Source organism: Pristis pectinata, chromosome 19, assembly GCF_009764475.1.
Source record: "Pristis pectinata isolate sPriPec2 chromosome 19, sPriPec2.1.pri, whole genome shotgun sequence".
Lineage (NCBI taxonomy): Eukaryota > Metazoa > Chordata > Chondrichthyes > Rhinopristiformes > Pristidae > Pristis > Pristis pectinata.
In genome coordinates, this window is record NC_067423.1 from 10360347 (window position 1) to 10382794 (window position 22448).

Sequence of the window (22448 nt, forward strand, 5' to 3'; positions counted from 1 at the left end):
GGAATAATTGTGACAGCTTGTAAAGAGTTGTGACAGAAACAGTGGACTGAATGGAGTCCTTCAGTTCTACCTAATTAAAGTCTACACTGTTAATTGGCTGCATTTTACTTACAAACATAGTGTAAAATGCTGTGAAATCCATTCCATGGTGACAAGTATTTTTATCGTGATGTCACAGCACTGCCTAGCAACACATTTAAATATTTCAAAGGAATTTTTATGCACATAACATCAATTTACAGACTTTATTCCCACGCTTAGAATTTACACTAGCACATTAATACATATTACTTTATTTTCCTCAAAAGACTGGTATGTTAGTAACAATCCAACTGTAACTGCATGATATTCTGTGATAATCCCTTGGCGAGAGTTATTATTTGCTTTTCTTCAAGATTCTGGTAACAAAAGAGTTGGAAATTTTCCTCTATTGTATACCCTGGAGACAAGTAGTTCCACTCAGATCCCAAGTCGTTCAGGAGCAAGTAAGAGTGGAGAAGCTGCTAAAGGCCAGGGGGTTCTCCAGACTTTGTACACCATCTGCATTGGTCCATTGCAAAGCCTCAGCAGGGTGTACCCAAGAGCACCTAGTTTTATACCTAGCCACGGTCATTTTGGGCTTAATGAAGTCATAGGATCAAGAGGAAGACTGAGGGGAGGATTTCAAACTGTTTGCCTTCTCTCCCTGGTGGGGGGTGGGAGGAGCCACTGATATGGTTCTACTTCCCACCGACCGCCAGTATCTCTCATGGCTCAGAGCCTCCCCAAGGGCTAGACCTGTATCACGAACACTGTCAGTTTATGCTGACCACTTGTGACCAGAGATTTAAGGGCCCATATCTACTTTTAGACCAAATATACCTCAAATGATGCTCAGCAAGAAATAGGGGTGGAGGTTTGGGAGGGAGGGGTGTTAGATGCTGAATAAGAGGCATCTGTTCAGTCTCTGATGTGCAAGTAAAATATGAAGGCACACCAGCACCTCTACTTTTCTTTAGAAGCTTTTTAGAAACATTCAGCATGTCACCAAATACTCTGACACACTTCCACAGATGCACTGTTGAAAGCATCCTGACTGGTTGCATCACAGTTTGGTACAGCAATTCCAATGCACAGGAAAGCAAGAGGCTGCAGAGTAGTGGACACAGCCCAGTCCATCATGGGCACAGCCCTCCCCACCATCGAAAGCATCTACAGGGGGTGTTGCCTCAAAAAGCTGCTTCTATCATCAACAATCCCCACCATCCGGGCCATGCCATCTTCTTGCTGCTACTATCAGGCAGGAGGTACAGAAGCCTGAAGTCCCACACCACTAGGTTCAGGAACAGCTACTTTCCTACAACCGTCAGGTTCTTGAACTGACCTGCACAACCCTAACCCTACCTCAGCAACGGAACACTATGGATCACCTCTTGTACTACCTTGGACTTGTTTCTAACTGCGTTTTTTGAACTGATGTCTTGGTTTGCATGTTTTTTTCTTCACTGTCTTGGATAATTTATGTATAATTTAGCTTCTGTGTCTCGTCTGTACCTAGGTGCCTGTGATGCTGCTGCAAGCAAGTTTTTCATTGCACCTGCAGCTCAACGTACTTGGGCACAGGACCATAAACTCGACTTGACTTGATACTATTTGAAGACTTCAGCCCTTTTCCAATACTTGTTCATTATTTCTGTCAGACGGCAGGGGAACTTAGGGTTATACAAATACCAACATCTGAAGGTTAGTGTTGTACTGTGCCCTGTCAGTGAGTGACAAACACCTTACGACACGTGAATTATCCCAACAACAGTTAATCAATCACCTCTGCAGAGAAAACACCACTGGGCAAAAACTCCACCCAGGAGTTTCAAAACACCCAGGGCAAGAAATTGCCCAAGAGTGTTAGTCAGGCATTGCTTGGCACGCAGGGACAGGTTGGCAGATGATTTGTTGGGATGGGTGCATTGGGTTAGTCAATGATGGAGACACTGAAGACATAGGCAGATTGTTTGTTGAGGCCTCTGGCTATTAAACAGTCTCTTACTTTATTGATTACCCTACAGATGTCAGAATGGCTCGAAGTGTCAGTGAAGCATTGATGTTGGTGGAAACTCCTACGGAATATCCATCACAAAATAGTGAGCAGCAGGTGGGGTCTTGAACCAGGGAGGCAGAGGTTTCCTTCAGTCATGCAACTAATCTCAGCACAGTCGCAAGGTGGGGATCTGCCAAGCAGGTGGAGTGACGCAGAAGGTGGGTGGCAGCCTTTTCCCTGCTCAAGCCTATGACTAGAAGGGAAGAAAATAGGGCAAGAATTGCAACTATGACTCAACTCTCCCCTGTCTGCCTAAAGCTTAAAAGAATTAACTTTCAACTTCAACAAAAAAAATCAAAGATGACTTGCATCATTATAGCTAATCTCTTTTCTTTTTGTAACACTAGCCACGTGTACTGGGCTCTGGTACCTACCAAACAGATCATTCTGAATTAAAGAGTGTTATGTGATCCTTGCTGCAAATTATACCACGATGCAACAGCTCAGGAAACTCTCTCAACATTCTGTTACCCAACTAACTCTCCATTTGTTTCATGAATAAGTTACCCAACTTATTAATTGTTTCAACCTAACTAACTTACTATTTGTTTCATGAATAAGTTACCCAACTTATTAATTATTTCATTAATAAGTTACTCAACTAACTTATTAATTGTTTCAATTAAACTATTGTTTCGTTGCTGAAGGGTGTATCCAGGGGACATTTGCAAGAAAAAGATACTACCCAAGCTGCTCCTATCAAATTTCCCTGCCTCCTACTTCAACAAGGATGTCAACACTTCAGCCTCCATCACCTAGGCAAGGAAGAAGCAGCTGGTGTATGAGACCACCACTGCTCACATGTTTCCCTCCTAGTCACAGACTATCCTCACATTCACAGGGTAAAACTGGAGACGTGATAGATTGGATTCAAAATTGGCTTGGCCATGAAAGACAGAAGGAAGTGGTGGAGGGGGGTTATTCTGACTGGAGGTCCGTGAACAATGGTGTTCTGCAAGGATCGGTGCCGGGACTTCTGTTGTTTGTGATATATTAATGATTTGGATGAAAATGTGGGTGGGCTGATTAGTAAGTTTGCAGACGATGCAAAAATTGGCAGAGTTGTGCATAGTAAGGTTGTCAAAGGATTCAGCAGGACAGAGATCAGTTGGAAATGTGGGTAGAGAAGTGGCGGATGGAATTTAATCCGGGCAAGTGTGAGGTGTTGCACTTTGAGAGGTCAAGTGCAAGTAAATGGCAGGACCATTCGGAGCATTGATGTACAGACAGATCTTGGGGGTGCAAGCACATAGCTTCCTGAAAGTGGCAACACAAGTGGATAGGGTGGTAAAGAATGCATACAGCAGGCTTGTTTTCATTGTTTGGGGATGTGAATATAAAAACTGGGAAGTCATGTTGCTGCTGTATAAAACTTAGGCCACACTTGGAGCATTGTGTGCTGTTCTGGTTGTCACGTTACGGGAAGAATGTGGAGGCTTTGGAGAGGGTGCGGCAAAGGTTCACCAGGATGTTGCCCAGACTAGAGAGTATAAGGTGAGGTTGCACAAACTTAGCTGGTTTTCTCTGGAGTGTTGGAGGCTGAGGAGGCGACCTGATAGAAGTATTAAAATTATGAGAGGCACAGATCGGGTAGGTAGTCGAAGTCTATCTCCCAGGGTGGAAATGTCAAATACTAGATCGCATAGCCTTAAGGCGAGAGGGAGAAAGTTTAAAGGAGATTTAAGTGGCAAGCTTTCTTACACAGAGGGTGGTAGGTGCCTGGAACTTTTGGTGCACTCTCTCCAAAGCCTCCACATCCTTTCTGTAATGTGACGACCAGAACAGCACACAATATCCCAAGTGTGGCCTAAGTTTTATACAGCTGCAACATGACTTCCCAACTGCCAGGGGAACTGGTGGAAGCAAATGTGGTGGTAACATTTGAGAGGCATTTAGAAAGACACGTGAACGAGCAGGAAAGGTGAGAGATATAGACTATGTGCAGTTTAAATTGACGTCATGGTTGGCACAGACATGGTGGGCCTACACTGTACTGTTCTATGTTCAGTAGAGCAGTCCCTCCCTAGGAGCACTGTTCACCACAAGGATCAAAAAAGCAGCTCACCACCAGTGCTCAAGGCAATTACCATTAGCTGGACCATTGACACCCATAGCCCGAGAATGTATTTAATAAAAATCGCAATTGAAATAGCAGATATAATGGGCCAAATGATGGTGCTGAGACAGACAAGACTGCAACAAAAATCCCAAGTACCTACAAATCACACAATTAAATTTACTTGTTTTATAATCAACAGTCACACAAAGTAATAGCTGATTATATTAGAACTTAGAACAGTACAGCAAAGCATCAGACCCTTTGGCCCACAACATCTGTGCCAACCATGATGTCAAATGAAACTAATCCCATCTGAAATATGTGGCAAGGGATGAGTGCTTTCTCATATTGAAAGCACTATTCCCAGCCAAGATGCTGATGACAGGCTGATTCCCTCCTTAGTAAACCTTGGAGAACAGACTGAGTGATTTTACCCAAATAATTTGCATGTTCTAACTATCCTCCACTCACTGTATCTCGCCAGAGAAAAATCACTCTGCTTTTAAATAGGGTGAGTTACTTCTTCAGTCACAGACTCAGAACGCAGCAGACTCTTTATAAATAAACTCCCTAAATAGACTTTGTTTGCTTTGCTATTTCTTGAGAAAGAAATCTCTGTTTATATATTGTCTACAGTGAGCGTTCCCAGGCCCCAGTTTATTTGACAGACACAGTGCTGTCAAGAGAGTAACATAAAAGGTGCAGATTTCAATGGCGACAAGTTTTTAAACTTCTTAAATTATACATGCCAGATTTATATATATTTCAATCGGCCAGAGGTTAAGAGTACTTTTTCTTGCCAACCAGAAAAATCTCAGCAAAACAAACAGAAAATAACTTTTTAACTCCTGAGGTGCTGGTTCACGGAGGTAAGTTTGAAGTGCCATTGGAAGGAGACGAGATGTTTCTGTTTTGCTCAGTGCACTCAGTAAGCAGCACAATGGGAGATCTTTCATGTAGCTGACATGAGCAGAACGGGCCAAATGGCCTCTTTCTGTGCTGAGAATTTCTATATTTCCACAAGCATTCAATGTCTTTACAAACAAAAAAAATTGATGTTGCATTTAATTCTCAATAATGTTCTTCAAGTCTTTTGAAATGTCTGTTGATATTTTGGGTTCAGTCATAGCAGAGATAGCCGATGAGTCTTGGGGCAATGTTTAACTGGTGGATGGCTTGTAACCTTCGAGGACCAAGCACTTTCCTCAGGGTCAGCCTGCAGTGGTGTGCCAAGCTCATTGGTGTACCTAAAGTCAAAACATAACCTTTAATAGCAATAGTTAAAAAAACACTCTTGTATAATCCCAAAATATTTTAACATTCCAGAATTTTCATCGGGGGCTTTTAAGACGGGCTTGGATGGGCACATAAATGAGAGGAAAATAGAGGGATATGGGCATTCTGTAGGTAGGAGGGAATAGCTATGTCGGCACAACATTGTGGGCCGAAGGGCCTGTTCTGTGCTGTACTGTTCTATGTTCTAAAATGAGAGAAGAATCAGGAGAGGAGACCAAACAGGAGCTTTTATGAAGGAGTGAAGTGGCAGGGTAAAGAGATTTATGGGGCACTTACATTAACCAATACCAGGGAAGGCACAACATTGTGGGCTGAAGGGCCTGTTCTGTGCTGCACTGTTCTATGTTCTATGTATGTTCTAATGCAATCCCTCAGTATCCCACCACACCATTGCATCAACCTCTCCAATTCATTCATCCAGATATTACGGTTACCACTCTCACTCCAGCATTATAATTGCCCAAAATTTCACTTCCAATGGATTATTAAGTCCAAACAAAGTCCTTATGTAGAACAGAGCCTGTCAGATTGCAGTCCCGAGTCCCATGTCTGCTGCACTGTTCACCAGGGCTCACCCGACCCCAGATCTCACAGGTCAGCTCTCTGCGCCGAGAGCAATTCATTGCTGGGTTCATGCTGGGTTCTAGCACAGTGGCACAGGGAGAGAAGGGGAGCATCCCAGACTTCTAGCAGAGCAGCTTCTTAAAGTACAGGAGGGAATGTAGCACTGAGCGTTCAAGCCAGGAGTGCCATAACAAATCAACAATCCTTTTGTTTTACTTTCATGGTCATTGCATTCATAGAACACTACAGCACAGTACAGGACCTTCGACCCACAATGTTGTGCTGACATTTTATCCTGCTCTAAGATCTATCTAACCCTTCCCTCCCACATAACCCTCCGTTTCTCTATCATTCATGCGGCTATCTAAGAGTCACTTAAATGTCCCCAATGTATCTGCCCCCACAACCTCTGCTGGCAGTGCGTTCCATGCACCCACCACTCTCCGTGTAAAAAACTTACCTCTAACATCCCCCTAATACCTTCCTCCAATCACCTTAAAATTATGCCCCTTTGTGTTAGCCATTTTCACCCTGGGAGTGGTGGAGACTTTGAACGCAAAAAATACAAACAAGCCTAGCACCATTGCCACTCACGTGGCTCCCTGAGGTGATACCACTTTCATTGTTCGAGGGGCTTCCCTACCCGACTCTGCCCCTCCATGTGCCGTAGCAGAAGGAGCCCAGACTGTGGTCCTTCCCCATAGCAATGGCTGCACCGAGCTTCAGTGCGTCCCTCAGCACGTACTCCAGCAGCCTGGACCGTGCAGCATTCCCTGACAGGCATCTCGCAGTGCTGGAAGACCAACAAGTTTCAGGCAGACAGAAGAGTGTACTTCACCGAGTTGACGACCTTCCAGCAGTACTTGATATCTGTCTCAGCGTGTGTGTCCCTGGGAACAGCCCGTAGATCAGAGAGTCCTCTGTTACGCGGCTGTGGGAGGTGAACCGGGACACAGACCCTTACATCTGTCTCCACACCCTGTTAGCAAATCCACAGTCTACAAAGAGGTGGGTGATCATTTCTTCCCCACCATAGCCAAATCAACAGAGTGCCGGTGTACACACCCATGTTCTAATAACTGCTTGCATTGATGAGACAATTACTAGGTCAGAATGCCTCAAGCTATTTCACACACTTTTACACTATGGTGACTTTATTAAACAGATAAGACTGTCATAAACTGTATGGAAATATTAATATAAAACAGAAGGCAATTTTTTCTCTGGATGGTTGGTACTGTATTGGAGCAATTCTTTTTTAAATGTTCTTGTAATGAGAATCAGTGCTGGTATAGTGTCGTGCCTTCAGTAATGGGCTAATGAGTGGGAGGCAGTGGTGTGTCAAGGGTTGCCAGGTCTCGTTGGAACCATTCCTGGAAGAGTCACAATAGGAAACTGCAGCACCCGGTTAAGCTGCCTTTTCCTTCCTGCCAACACCCCACCCACTTCCAATGTTTTTACAAATGCTCAAAGCAAGTGGTAAAACACAACACTTTTGTAAATCACTTATGGAGCAGCAGTGGCTATAGAGTCAATTACATCAGTAAAAAGAGATTGCAGAATGGGGGAACAGTTGGTGGAAACATCAACAAAAAAGTCATTCTTGGTCATGTGCATTGACCACACAATCTGGTAATACATACACATTGTACTGAGATTTCATAATGCAGTCCATCTGGTCAAAGAGGAGAATTTCCAAAGCTAACTCCAATATGCAGCAGAATGTGAGGGGTAGGGGTGTGTGTGTGTGTGTGTGTGTGTGTGTGTGTGTGTGTGTGTGTGTGTGTGTGTGTGTGTGTGTGTGTGTGTGTGTGTGTGTGTGTGTGTGAGAGAGAGAGAGAGAGAGAGAGAGAGAGAAAGAGAGAGAAAGAGACCTAGGATGAAATCCCAACCCATGACCAATTCAATCTGGAACTTTCTCCTTATGAGTTATAAACTAATTGAATGGGGGAATCGGGGTTAAGGTACTGAGTTCAGTTGGCCACAGCAGAATCTTTCACTCTTGGAGTCTTCAGGATATCCTAAGAGAACAGACAAACTTGATCTGGATAGGACTTTTCCAATAACTATATTGACTTGCTTTCCATTAGGATCAGCAGATAATAGACAGCAACTTATATACTCTCCCAACCTCCTACCCTACCTAAACCCATTGGGGTAGCACCTACACAGCCATCCAAGGTAAGGATCTATCCTAGGCCTGCATCTTATCCACATGTTGATACTTGGCAACTACAGATGAAAACCTGGCATCAAACTGAAGGCATCCAGTTTTCAGCTGCACTTCTAACTTAACCCCTCCAGATTCTCTAAACAATCAGAGTGCTTTCCATAACTGGATGAAAAAATTATTTTGCCCTACTTATATAACGGGAAAACTGAACTTGCCTACTGTCCTGATCCTAGTACAATAAGATGGACTCTTGACCTCACAATCTATCTCGTTGTGACCTTGCACCTTATTGTCTGTCTGCACTGCATTTTCTCTGTAGCTGTCGACGACACTTTATTCTGTATTCTGTTATTGTTTTACCTCGTACTACCTCAACGCACTGTGTAATGAATTGATCTGTATGAACGGTAGGCAAGACAAGTTTTTCACCTCGGTACAAGTGACAATAATAAACCACTTCTAATTCTGATTCCTTTTCTCACCCTGACAACAGTCTTAATTTTAACCAGATCATTCACAATCTTGGTGCCATATCTGATTCAAGCTGAGTTCTTGCATCTTGGACACTTCCTATTTCCACCTCCAAAACTGAGACCAGCGATAGACAAGTGAATGAACCAGGGGTTTGCCAGATCAGCATGACCCATGTGTGCAGTGGTGGGAAGGTTTAACTGTGCACCATCATTTCAACGCCACATGAGTACTTGCTGTTAAAGTTCCTTACTCTGGTAATATTTCAGGCACTCTGCAGAAGGGGATCCAGACTGAGTGTAGTCCAAAGGTTTCCGCCCTCGGTTGTCTTGTGCAAAAACATTGGCTCCATAGTCGATGAGCATTTTGATCAACTCCACATTCTTAGCCTTGGCTGCAAGGTGAAGAGCAGTTTCATGGAGTTTGGCACCATTCACATTTGCCCCTGGAGAACAAAAATAACACACAAGAGAAAAACAGATGACCCAAATTGCACTTACATAGCTCCCACCACATTTTCCAAAACCAGATTACCAAAAACGGAGCTTTGGAGGATAGATTGGCAGGAGGAGGCCAATGCGTAGTAGTGGGAATGCTCTAAGTTTGTGGTTAAGACAGTTTGCTGCTTCAGAATAGAGTAGGTTCACTTTCTGAACACGGTCTGCCCTAGAGTCCACTGACAAAGGACTGCTCAATACCAAGTGTGTGAGGAGATGGATCTGGTCCATTCAGTGCAACTGACATCATCTTAAAGTCTGCAATACATCCACAAAGGAAGCCATAAGTTTCAAGCAGGCCAACACAAACCCTTTTCATTTACAGAAACCCACCTGCATTAAGCAAAAGCTTTGCACAATCGATGTGTGGCCTTGCACAAGCCACATGTAACGGGGTTCCAAAGTGGCAGTCGTAAGCCTCCAGGTTTGCACCTACATCAATGAGCAGCCTCATACACTCCGCACTACCTGAAACAGAGGAAAACATAGTTAAAGCAAAACTATCAGCATCCTCTTGTACTGCTTCCCCCTTCCTCTCCCCTATGAAATAGAGCGCTCCACTTGACAACCTTTTCCTTGATGTAATTGGTAGTTAGTTTATTATTGTCATGCGTACCAAGGTACAGTGAAAAACTTTTGTTTGCATGTCATCCAGACAGGTCATTCCATATATAAGTACATCAAGGCAATATAAAAGGAAAAAAACCAGAATGCAGAACATAGTGTTACATTTACAGAGAAAGTGCACTGCTGATAGATAAATAAAGTGCAAGGGCCATGATGAGGTAGACTGAGAGATCAAGAGTTCATCTTTAGCAATATAAGAGGTCTGTTCAAGAGTCTGATAACAGCAGGATAGAGAAATAAAGGACTGCAGATGCTGGAATCTAGATAAAAAACACAATGATGCTGGAGGAACTCAGCAAGCCAGGCAGCATCCGTGGAGAAAAGCAGGCGGTCAACGTTTCGGCTCTGGACCCTTCTTCGGGACTGAAGACAGGGAAAGGGGAAGCCCAGTATATAGGAGGGAAAAGCAGAGCAGTGACAGGTGGACAAAAGAGGGGAGGCGGGGTGGGCACAGGGTGGTGATAGGTAGATGCAGGTAAGAGATAGTGATAGGCAGGTGAGGGGGAGGAGGGGAGAGCAGATCCACCGGGGGTTGGGTCAAAGGTAAGCAGAGAGAGGGAAAAAAACGGCTAGGAAAGGGAAGAAGAGAAGAAGCTTGGTGGGGGGGTGTTGTGGGGAAAAGGGGGGGGGGGGTGGGGAATTGCCTAAAGTGGGAGAATTCAATGTTCTTGCCATTAGGCTGCAAGGCTCCAAGACGGAAAATGAGGTGCTGTTCCTGCAGTTTGCGCTTGGAATTCTCCTGGCAGTGGAGGAGGCCGAGGACTGACACATCAGTGATAGTGTGGGAGGGGGAGTTGAAGTGACTGGCAATGGGGAGATGCAGATCGCGGTTATAGACAGAGCGCAGGTGTTCTGTGAAATGGTCACCTAGTCTGCGTTTGGTCTCACCAATGTAGAGGAGCAGGGTAGAAGCCGTCCTTGAGCCTGGTGGTACGTGTTCTCAAACTTTTGTATCTTCTGGGAGAAGAGAGAATGACCGGGGTGAGTGGGGTCTTTGATTATGCTGGCTGCTCTCTCGAGGCAGCAGGAAGTATAGAGTCCATGGGAGGGAGGCTGGTTTGTGTGGTGGACTGGGCTGCATTCACAGCTCTTTGCAATTTCTTGGGCAGAGCAGTTGCCATACCAAGCTGTGATGTATTCAGACAGGATGCTGTCTATGGTGTATCTGTGATCTGACCCTTCTTATTCCCTGGAAATTTTTGGTGACTCCAAAATAAATATGCATCATAATTGCCTTTATACTGCAAATAAACAAATTACAGTAAACTCCAATAATCCAGCACCCTTGAGACTTCGGTGGTGCTGGACTAACAGATTCTCTGGACTATTGAATGTTACACTGATTGATACCCAAGCACCCTTCTGATTAAGTTTCTTTACATGTTCTACAGTAGTACAATACATTTACCAGTGAACCCAGTCAGCTTAAGGAGAGCCCTCAGAATTCTTGCTGTGGTCATAAACCTACCCACATTCCTGACCCTTGGTTCTCCAGATCCCAATCCTGGCTCTGACTGTGCACTCAGCCCATAGTCTAGGTCCTGATCCCAGTCACAAACCAGACCCAACCCCAGTTCACACTCTGGACTAATGAGTGAGCCAGATGCCAGAACATCAGGATTCCCAATCAATCGGATGCTGGATTATCCGAGTTTTACTGTGCATTAAAACTTCTGTTTAATGGTGTTGTCCTAGCAGCCAGTTACCCTGCCAAATGAAAAAAAAATTAAACTAATATCACACAAGCAAGCATCCATGGAACTGCAAGTGCAGTTGTTGGGAAATAATATTCCACAAAAAGCTGGCAATGGGCTCAGTGCAGGTCAGCCCCAGATAACAAATGGGTTCATTATTTACTGAAATTCATATCAATTTTGCCTTAGTTGGAAAATATGCAAAAATCACGTAATATAGTACCTCCACAGTATTTGTAATGAACGGCATAAAAGTACATAAGACTGATAAGAAAGAACAATTACATAAAATGGGGAGAGAGAGGAAACTAGTTTTGCCATTCATAGGAATGAACATACATATGTACATCTGATTTCTGAATTTAATAATTTTATGGGAGCTCGTTCGTATGTAGGGGTGTCCATAAGTCAGGTGTTCATAATACAGGTATGGCCAGAAAGACCACACTCTTGTGTGTTAATGATCCACTCCTTGCTTATTGGGACAGACGCATACAGGTTCTCCCCAGCTTACCAACGTTTCACTTACATACAGCCATACATATGAACTAGCGTTTGGGAGACTGCCAGTATGGATCTGCTGGCTGTTCTGTGGCTGCAGGCATCTTCTACCGCCTGGGAACTCAGTTCATGGCCGTATTTCCAACTTGCAACCTGTTCGGGTTACCAATGGTGCACAGGGACCCTGCTGTTACCTGGGGACAACCCATAATTGCTTGCTGCCAGAGACCACTGGTTATTTGGAGATGCACAGATTGGCTCCAAACTTTCTTCACTCTGTCCAGACAAATCTCCAATAACGACTCCTCCTGAAAAGCCTTTGGAGGTCAGGAGCCCAAGACATGAACATCTTTGCACTGTGCTCTGGCACCTCCTGGTGGCTTTACAGGAATGTTCATCAAATCCCACTGTTTGGGTACAAAGTAAAACGGTGCAGTCCTGTTCATCTTGTTCGTTCTGCGTTCACTTCAGGTACAGTGGTGTAGCAGGGAGGATTCTGGACCTTCGATCCCAAGAGATTAGTTTGAATTGCACTGTGGAAGCCGGGGAATTGAAATACAAGAAATTAAATTAATCTGGAATTAAGAAGAAAGCTTCTGCCTCAGCAACAGTGATCATGAGATTACTGGATTGTCGTAAAAACACCTCTGGTTCACTGATGTTCTTCAATGGAAGGAAATCTGTCCTCCTTACTCAGTCTGGCCCACTGTAACTCTAGACCCAGTAATTTCTTTCTGCCTCCTCAGTTTTGCCAGTGACCTGGGTTCAATTCCGGCTGCAGTCTGTGAGGAGTTTGTACGTTCTCCCCGTGTCTGCGCGGGTTTCCTCCGAGTGCTCCGGTTTCCTCCCACATTCCAAAGACTTATGAGTTAGGAAGTTGCGGGCATGCTATGTTGGCGCCGGAAGCGTGGCGACACTTGCAGGCTGCCCCCAGAACACTCTACGCAAAAAGATGTATTTCACTGTATGTTTCGATGTACATGTGACTAATAAAGATATCTTATCTATCATGGGGAACAGGCAAAGAAGGTCAGCAATGTCCACATCCCATAGAGCAATAAATAAAGCAAAAGTTTGGAAATAAAAATCATCTATTTACAATCTTTTCCATTGACATAAAATCAAAACCAAAACCAATACTCACTGACAGAAAATAATGGACCGGAATAGCTGCAGGACATTGTACAGGACAATAACGGAGATCCCAGTTTTCTAGTTTTACCAGGAACAGGTTAAAGGACATGAATGATCCAGTTACACTGAAGGTTTTGAAGCATAACCTCTTGTTGCTGTTTCCTCTTGCGGGATCTCTCAGCGAAGAATCCTATTTATCCCAGATACAAGGTACATGCCTTAATTACTGACCAATAAGAAAACGTACGGGACTTGCAACTTACCGATCATACAGGCCTCGTGCAATGGTGATGCCGTGAAGTTGAGTGGATTTACATTTGCTCCGTAGGTCAACAGCAACTTGACACATTCAATGCTACCAACAGCACAGGCGTCACAAAGTGGAGTACTCCCATCAATGTTCCTGGCTTCGATCTGAGAGACAGATTGTAAAGATATAAATAAGTTCATTGTTTTAAAATAGAATTATGTCTGAATCACAAACAGCAAATCAAAACTCCTTCAGACTGAATGCTTATCTTTTGACTCCAGTGACAATCCAGAAAGAGACGAGACGCAAAGGGGCTTGAGCAACACTGGATGAATCTTCAGAATATTGGACAGGATATTGATATGGATGAGTTCTTCTTGTTTGCATATATTCAGCAATTAGCTTGATGGCCTAACAAACTCAACAAAGGTAAATTCAGCTATAATTAGACAATATGTTTTTATTAAATGATTTGGAGAATACAAGGTAAAAACTTGGTTTGAAGCTGTAGATGCCTACAAGGAGAGCTGTTGTGAATAGTCTAGATAATTGCAAGAGCATTGAGTTGCAAAAGTCTAATACAGGTATAACAACTGATTAGGAAAGTTGCAGAATTTTTTTTATTTTTGCTACAGTAATTGAATAAGATAAGATTTCTTTATTAGTCACATGTACATTGAAACACACAGTGAAATGCAACTTTTGCGTACTGTGTTCTGGGGACAGCCCGCAATTGTTGCCACGCTTCCCGACACCAACATAGCACGCCCACAACTTCCTAACCCGTACGTCTTTGGAACGTGGGAGGAAACCGACGCAGACACGGGGAGAACGTACAAACTCCTTACGGACAGTGGTCGGAATCCGGATCGCTGGCGCTGTAATAGCATTATGTTAACTGCTGCACCACCGTGTTGCCCAAATCAAAACTAGGAAGATTATGCTTCAATTATATAGGGCTAGGAGATCACATTTGGAGTATAGTATACTATACGGTGCTCCTGATTTAACGATGAGATGTTAATGTGTTGGAAGCAGTTTGAAGAAGATCTGCTAGACTAGTACCTGGCATGGGCTGGTTGGCTTAGGAGAAAAGGTTGGACAGACCAGGATTGTCTCCAGTGAAGTTTAGGAAAGTAACAGGGATATCAAAAAATGGAAGGCAGGGAGGATGTTTCCCCTTGTGGGAGAACCTAGAACTAATGGTGCAATACACACAATCTGCTGGAGGAACTCAGCAGGTCGAGCAGCATCTGCAGGAAGAAGGGAATCCTCAACGTTTCGAAATGTCGACAATTCCTTTCCTCCCCCAGATGCTGCTCGACCCACTGAGTTCCTCCAGGAGATGGTTTGTTGCTCCAGATTCCAGCATCTGTCTCTTGTGACTCCTAGAAGTAGTGATCACTGCTTAAAAATAAGTAATGCCCATTTAAAGCAGAGATCAGGTGATTTTCTTTCCTCTCAGAGGGTTGAGAGTCTTTGGAACTCTCACCCTCAAAAGACAGTGGGAGCTATTTTTAAAGTAGAGGTAAATCTATATTTGAAGAGCAAGGGGTTGAAACATTATGGCAAGAAGACAGAAATGCAGAGTTGAGGTTACAGTCAGTTCAGCATTAATTTTATTAACCGGCAAAGCATGGGGGTTAAATGACTTAGTCCTGCTCCTCTGAGTTCCCGTGGAGTTCTTTACACGTGGACTTGCTAGAAATAAGATGCTGTATGTTCTGTTTCTTTTGAAATGACAATAAATAGTTAATTATTAGACATCTTACGGCCTCTATCTTTCCCAGGCCTGTTTTAAAATTCCAAAGAATTATACCATCCAGCATAGATCTTTGTCTGCAGCTGGCCAGAAACAGAATATTGTGTGGAATGTGGACATTTCACCACGCCTTAGGTTTCAGAGTTTAACATCTGTCAATTCAAGTTCCTGTTTGAGGCTGGATCTGCAGAAAGCATAACTACTTCCAGATTTTGCCCAAGAAAATGTTAACGTTTCATTGAAACAGTGGAATAAACTTTTGAGATTTGAATAAAGTTATTCTTCAAGGAACTAGTTAGGGTAGATAACCTTATTGTCTACCTGCAATGATGCACTTCCCTGTAGCTGTGACACTTTACTCTGTATTCTGTTATTGTTTTTACCCTGTACTACCTCAATGCACTGTGTAATGAATTAATCTATATGAACGGTATGCAAGACAATTTTTTCACTGTACCTTGGTACAAGTGACAATAATAAACCAATACCAATACCAATAACTATGCCCTCATATTTCAGTAATCCAGAAGCAATCTACAGTCTTGCCTTTACTGCAAACAACCATCTCTTAAGATATTTTAGTGTTTTGAAATCTTCAACCAAACCCAGGTCTGTTCTACACACTTGTTATTGAAGGGAATGGCCACAGGGGTACCCTGCACTGACTGCCTATTCCCAATCTTAAGAAAGAGAATAGGCAGTCAGTGCAGGGTACCCCTGTGGCCATTCCCCTCAATAACAAGTATATCATTTTGGATACTGTTGGGGTGGGGGGGTGGGGGGGAACCTAACAGGGGAAAGCCACAGTGGCCGGGTCTCTGGCACTGAGTCTGACTCTGTGAAGGGAAGGGGGTAGAAGAGGACTGCGGTAGTGATAGGGGATTCATTGGTTAGGGCAACAGATAGAAGGTTCCGTGGACGTGAACGAGACTCCCGAACAGTACGTTGCCTTCCGGGTGCCAGTGTCAGAGACGTCTCGGATCTAGTCCACAGCATTCTTAAGGGGGAGGGTGAACAGCCAGAAGTTGTGCTACATATTGGTACCAATGACATAGATAAGGAAAAAGGATGAGGTTCTAAAGAGGGAAAATAGGGAGTTAGGAAGGAAGCTAAAAAAGCAGGACCTCAAGGATGGTAATCTCTGGATTGCTACCTGTGCCACGCACCCGTGAGGGTAAGAATAGGAAGATATGGCAGATGAATGCGTGGCTGAGGAGTTGGCGCAAGGGGCAGGGTTTCAGACTTGTGAATCATTGGGATCTCTTCTGGGGAAGGTATGACCTGTACAAAAGGGATGAGTTACACCTGAACTTGAGAGGGACCAATGTCCTTGCGGGCAGGTTTGCTAGCGCTGTCGGGGAGGGTTTAAACTGGGTTGGCAGGGGGATGGGAACCAGAGTGTTTGGTCAGATGACGGAGCGGTTGGTGTAAAGGTGGATGCATTATGCAGAGAGACTGTAAGGAAGGATAGACAGTGGATAGGGCATAAACGCAGTCAGTTGGAGGGGTTGAAATGTCTTTAATTTAATGCGAGAAGTATTGAGAATAAGGGTGATGAACTCAGATCATGGATCAGTACAGGGAATTACGATGTTGTGGCCATTACAGAGACTTGGCTGTCGCAAGAGCAGGATTGGCTGCTTGATGTTCCGGGGTTTAGATGTTTCAAAAGGGATAGAGAAGGAGGAAAGGGGGGGGGGGGGGGTACCAGAGGATTGGAGGATGGCAACTGTTGTTCAAGAAAGGTAATAGGGATAATCATGGGAATTATAGACCAGTGAGTCTTACGTCAGTGGTGGGCAAGCTATTGGAGAGGATTCTTAGGCACAGGATTTACGAGCATTTGGAGAAGCATAGTCTTAATAGGGATAGTCAGCATGGCTTTGTGAGGGGCAGGTCATGCCTCACGAGCCTAATTGCGTATTTTGAGGAGGTAACAAAACAGATTGATGAAGGTAGAGTGGTGGATGTGGTGTATATGGTCTTTAGTAAGGCATTTGACAAGGTTCCCCATGGTAGGCTCATCCAGAAAGTCATGAAGCACGGGATCCATGGAGACTTGGCTGCGTAGATTCTGAATTGGCTTGCCCACAGAAGGCAGAGGGTGGTAATAGATGGAGAATATTCTGTCTGGGGGTCGGTGACTAGTGATGTTCCACAAGGATCTGTTCTGGGGCCCCTGTTCTTTGTGATTTTTATAAATGATTTGGATGAGGAAGTGGGGGGATGGGTTAGTAAGTTTGCGGATGACACGAAGGTTGGAGGGGTTGTGGATAGTGTAGAAGGTCCAAGGGAACAATAGTTGCCATCCTTCAATCCTCTGGTACCACTCCTATTGCCAGGGAGGATGCAAATATCATCAACGCCCCAGCAATCTTTTCCCTTGCTTCCCGTAGTAACCTGGATTATATCCTGTCATAGGTTACAACAGGATATAGACAGGATACAGACTTGGGCAGAGAAGAGGCAGATGGAGTTCAACCCGGAAAAATATGAAGTGATACACTTTGGAAGAATGAACATGAAGGCAGAGTACAAGATTAATGGCAGGATTCTGAGCAGTGTGGAGGAACAGAGGGATCTTGGGGGCCATGTCCATAGATCCCTCAAAGTTGCCACACAAGTTGATCGAGTGGTTAAGAAGGAGTATGGAGTGCTGGCCTTCGTTAGTCGGGGGATTGAGTTCAAGTGCTGCTAGATAATGCTGCAACTTTATAAAACTCTGGTTAGACCACACTTAGAGTATTGTGTTCAGTTCTGGTCACCTCATTATAGGAAGGATGTGGAAGCTTTAGAGAGGGTGCATAAGGAGATTTACCAGGATGCTGCCTTGATTAGAGAACATGTCTTATGAGGAAAGGTTGAGCGAGCTGGGGCTTTTCTCTTTGGAGCGATGCAGGAAAAGAGGTCACTTGACAGAGGTATGTAAGATTATGAGGGGCATAGGTGGAGTGGACAGCCAGCACCTTTTCCCCAGGGCAGCAAGAACCAATATCAGAGGACATCCATTTAAGGTCAGAGGAGGAACGTTCAGGGGAGATGTCAGTGGTAGGTTCCTTACACAGAGAGTGGTAGGTGCCTGGAATGCACTGCCGGGGTGGTGGTAGAGGCTGATACAATAGGGACATTTAAAAGACTCTTAGATAGGCACATGGAAGTAAGAAAAATGGAGGGTTATGGGCTGTGCAGGAGGGAAGGGTTAGACTGATCATGGAGGAGGTGTTCATATAGTTCGACACAACATCGTGGGCCGAAGGGCCTGTACAGTGCTGTACTGTTCTGTGTTCTATGAAATGAATATTTCTCTGTTGCACCATTTAAAGTAGCTTATTATGTTCTGGATATATTGTTATTATTCTTTGAATATGGTTGTTTACATTAAGAGTTATTCAGTCACCTTTTAAGCGAAAAAGAGTCACATTTTTGTGGTGAAATGTGACTTAGCATTTCACTTTGCTTTGGGAACAGTTGTAGCAAGAGGTCAGGCTGGCAGAAGGGATGCAGGAAAACAGGAGAGGCAAGCTGCTGTGTTAATCCTTTATATCCTCTGGAGACTGCAGCAGCACATTGCTGTTAAAGACCCAGGAGCAAAGCTGCTAAAGTATATCCTGGGGTGAAAAACACGATGGTGCTGGAGGAACTCAGCAGGTCAGGCAGCATCCGTGGAGAAAAGCAGGAAGAAGGGTCCTGTCCCAAAATGTTGACCAGTCCTGAAGAAGGGTCCTGACCCAAAACGATGACCAGTCCTATAGAAGAGTCCTGACCCAAAATGTTGACCTGTCCTGAAGAAGGGTCCGAACCAGAAACGTTGACCACCTGCTTTTCTCCACGGATGCTGCCTGGCCTGCTGAGTTCCTCCAGCATTATCGTGTTTTTCACCTAGATTCCAGCAACTGCAGTCCTTTATTTCTCCTCTGTCCTCCACAATCAGCCTTTTGCAAAGCATGTCACTTTCCCCAGTCACCTCTAGATGTCACTGCATACTCAATTTCCCCACCAAGTGAGGAGGACCCCGGCTGTGCTAATCCCTGCTCAACCGGAATTATTCGTCGGACCCAAGGCCTGAAACCTCTCCCAGGAGGCGGTCCCACACAACATGAGCCGCCTTGCAGAGGTACCCACTGTGCCGTTTCGTGATGCACCAAGGCGGTTCTTGTACAGGCTGCTCCTGCACACTGTACTTGCCCTCATCTGCCGCCCGGATCTGTGGCATCCCCAGTGAAGGTCTCTTTACACGGGAGTCCTCCCTCTTTCATTGGGGACCTGGGGTGGAGGGTGCTGCACAGAGCAGTGCTGTGTAACGGATTCTTTAGTGGGCTTACGGACTCCCCGGCCGCCTGTCATTTCTGCAGCCAGGAGGAGACGGTGTATCATGTATATACGGACTGTGAGAGGTTGCAGCCTCCATTTGGGTATCTGAAGGGGCTGCTCCTCAGGTTCTGGCTGCACTTCAGCCCCACGCCCCTGATCTTCAGTCACCCAGTGCGGAGGGGGGTGGGGGGAGGGGGCGGGGTGGGTGGGTCAGGGGAATCTCCTGGTCGGTTTGCTCCTGGGCCTGGCCAAGGCGGCCATTCATGGGTCCAGGCGGCGGGCAGTCGAGCCAATCGCCTGCCCCTCTTCCGGGGTTACGTCCGTGCCCGTGTGTGTCCCTGGAGAAGGAGCACGATTTATCCACGGGTACAGGGGGGATTTCCGGGACCGGTGGACACCTCAGGGGCTCAAGTGTGTTCTGGATGGAGATGGCCATGTTATAGTTTGAAACTGTGAACAGTGTGAATCATGAAGTACTGTAATGTTGTATTAATGTGATTCTGTGATCACTGACTAAACCACCTTTGGAAAAGGATCCCACTCTCAAAGCTTGAACACACCATCCATCCTGACCCTCTGCAGTACTATACTGAGAGAGGCCTGCACTGCTGGAGCTGGGACGATTTGGGTGAGACTTTAAACAGAAGTTCTGCAATGCTTCTCAGAAGTGAGGAAATGGGCCTTTGGCACTTTCCGGGTAAGAACAGCAGAGTTCACTTCAGGAGAGCTTATCCCTATGTTATAGAACATAGAACAGTACAGCACAGTACGGGCCTTTCAGTCCACGACGTTGTGCCGACCTATATAAACCTACCCCATGATCAATCTAACCCTTCCCTCCAACACACCATAACCCTCCATTTTTCTTACATCCATGTGCCTATCTCAGAGTCTCTTAAATTCCCCTGTTGTATCAGCCTCTACCACCACCCCTGGCAGTGCGTTCCAGGCCCCCACTGCTCTCTGTATAAAAAAACCTACCTCTGACATCTCCCCCTAAACTTTTCTCCTCTGATCTTAAACTGATGCCCTCTAGTATTGGCCATTGCTGCCCTGGGGAAAAGGTGCTGGCTGTCCACTCTATCTATGCCTTTTATAATGTTATACACCTCTATCAAGTCACCTCTCATTCTGCGTCGCTCCGAAGAGAAAAGCCCTAGCTCACAAGTGTTCTCTAATCCAGGCAGCATCCTGGTAAATCCCCTCTGCACGCTCTCTAAAGCTGACATCCTTCCTTATAATGAGGTGACCAGAACTGAACACAATACTCTAAATGAGGTCTAACCAGAGTTTTATACAGCTGCACCGTTACCTCGCGTCTCTTGAACTCAAATGTGTCCTGACTGTTTTTATCCCTCAGTCGACATTGCAAACTGATTATCAATTACCAACTGGTTGTTGTTTGCAGAAGAATGCTGTATTCAAATTGGTAAATAGAGGAAAGCTGTTTCCTTAGCAGACGGCTCAAAGAACAGGAACATGGATTTAAAATGCTGGGTAAAACAAAAATACCAGGGCTGTGTGTGAAAAAACGGCAAACAGTTCTGGTCTTGAGGAGTGTTGGAAGCAAAGTTAATGAGGGCTTTCAAAAGGGAATTGGATAGACACTTGAGGGAAAATACAGGCAACAGAAAAAGCATAGGGGAAATACGGCTGATGGTCCTGCTTTACTAAGTATCAGCATATGATTAATGGGCAGAAGGTAAAAATTCTATGCTTCCTGTGACAGTAATGATAGTTCACAAAATACCTTGGGATCTCTTGAGATCATGAGTGGTGCTATACAAATGCAATTCTCCCTTCCGAGGATAGAGGGACCTTTACGTGGTGGAGGGAATCTCTATGGTAAACAGTTCCTCATCAATAATGCAGCAAACTGATGTTTCAGTTTTGTGCTCTGTCACCTTGTTGTGAGATAAGCATGTTGTGAGCTTCCCTGAAATGTCACCCACACCAGGATTGCTTCACTCAGTTCACATTACACGTGAGCTCCCTGAAGTAAGATGACATTCCCAGTTGATTCTACGAATGTAAAAAAATCACATTGCAACAGATGGAATCATTCTGCAGTACATTTGATGTGTTAGTAGGTGACAAACCTGAAGCAAAAGAAAGATTTCCCCTGTAAACTGTGACAGTCAAACAGGGGGTCAAATAAACAGCTTCAAACCTCAATGTGAATTCAACTCTCACAACTACCAGAATCAATGTGTACACAGAGTACAAGTAAACGTTACTTTCACGCAGAGGGAAAACCATCACTTCAGATTTAATCTACTCTTAATTTAAAGCAGATGTATCCAGATTTTGGAAGGGAATCAGAAGGGAAAAGAACTAGAATGGGTTAAACTGATTGTCACTTACTCAATTGCTTCCACTTAAAAAGACAGGAAGAAAACAACAGGGAATTAGAAATCAGTAAGTATAATGGGGAAAATTCTAGAAACTATTATAAAAGGATATAGAACAGTACAGCACAGGAACAGGCCCTCTGGCCCATGATGTCTGTGCCAATCATGATGCCAATTTAAACTGCACATCTGCCTGCACGTGGTCTATATGCCTGGATTCCCTCCCTGTTCATGTGCCTGTCTAAAGGCCTCTTAAACCTTGCTATCATATCTGCTTCCACCTTTTCCCCTGGAACACTTGTCAAAGTCAAAGCTGAGTTTATTGTCATGCGCACAAGTACATGTGTGCACAGGTGCAATGAAAGACTTACTTGCAGCAGCATCACAGGCACATAGCCTCAGATACACAACATTCAGAAGAAAAATAAATTAACAACATAAATTACACAAACTTATACAAGAAAGAACAAAATTAGAACAAAAAAATGTCTATCGTAGTGGAAAGCGGTCAAAGTGGTTGCAGTGTTGCTTTACTGGGTTTCCTCCAGATGCTCCGGTTTCCTCCCACATTCCAAAGACACACGGGTTAGGAGCTGTGGGCATGCTATGTTGGCGCCGGAAGAGTGGTGACACTTAGGGGCTGCCCCCAGCACATTCTCAGTAACTCAAAAAGATGCATTT

General features: G+C 44.7%; 1 protein-coding gene across 2 annotated transcripts in view; it reads right to left on the reverse strand.

Annotated features, from left to right (window-relative positions):
• Positions 1-3495: 3495 nt before the first annotated feature.
• Positions 3496-22448, reverse strand: part of LOC127580420 (ankyrin repeat and SOCS box protein 13-like) — a 31301-nt gene continuing 12348 nt past the window's right edge. For both annotated transcript variants that reach the window (XM_052033877.1, XM_052033878.1), the window contains exons 3-6: positions 13357-13507; positions 9471-9605; positions 8894-9085; positions 3496-5383 (exon numbers count right to left, since the gene is read on the reverse strand). In XM_052033877.1, coding sequence (XP_051889837.1) covers positions 5256-5383; positions 8894-9085; positions 9471-9605; positions 13357-13507 — 606 coding nt within the window. In that variant the 3' untranslated portion in view covers positions 3496-5255. The remainder of the gene's footprint in view (positions 5384-8893; positions 9086-9470; positions 9606-13356; positions 13508-22448) is intronic.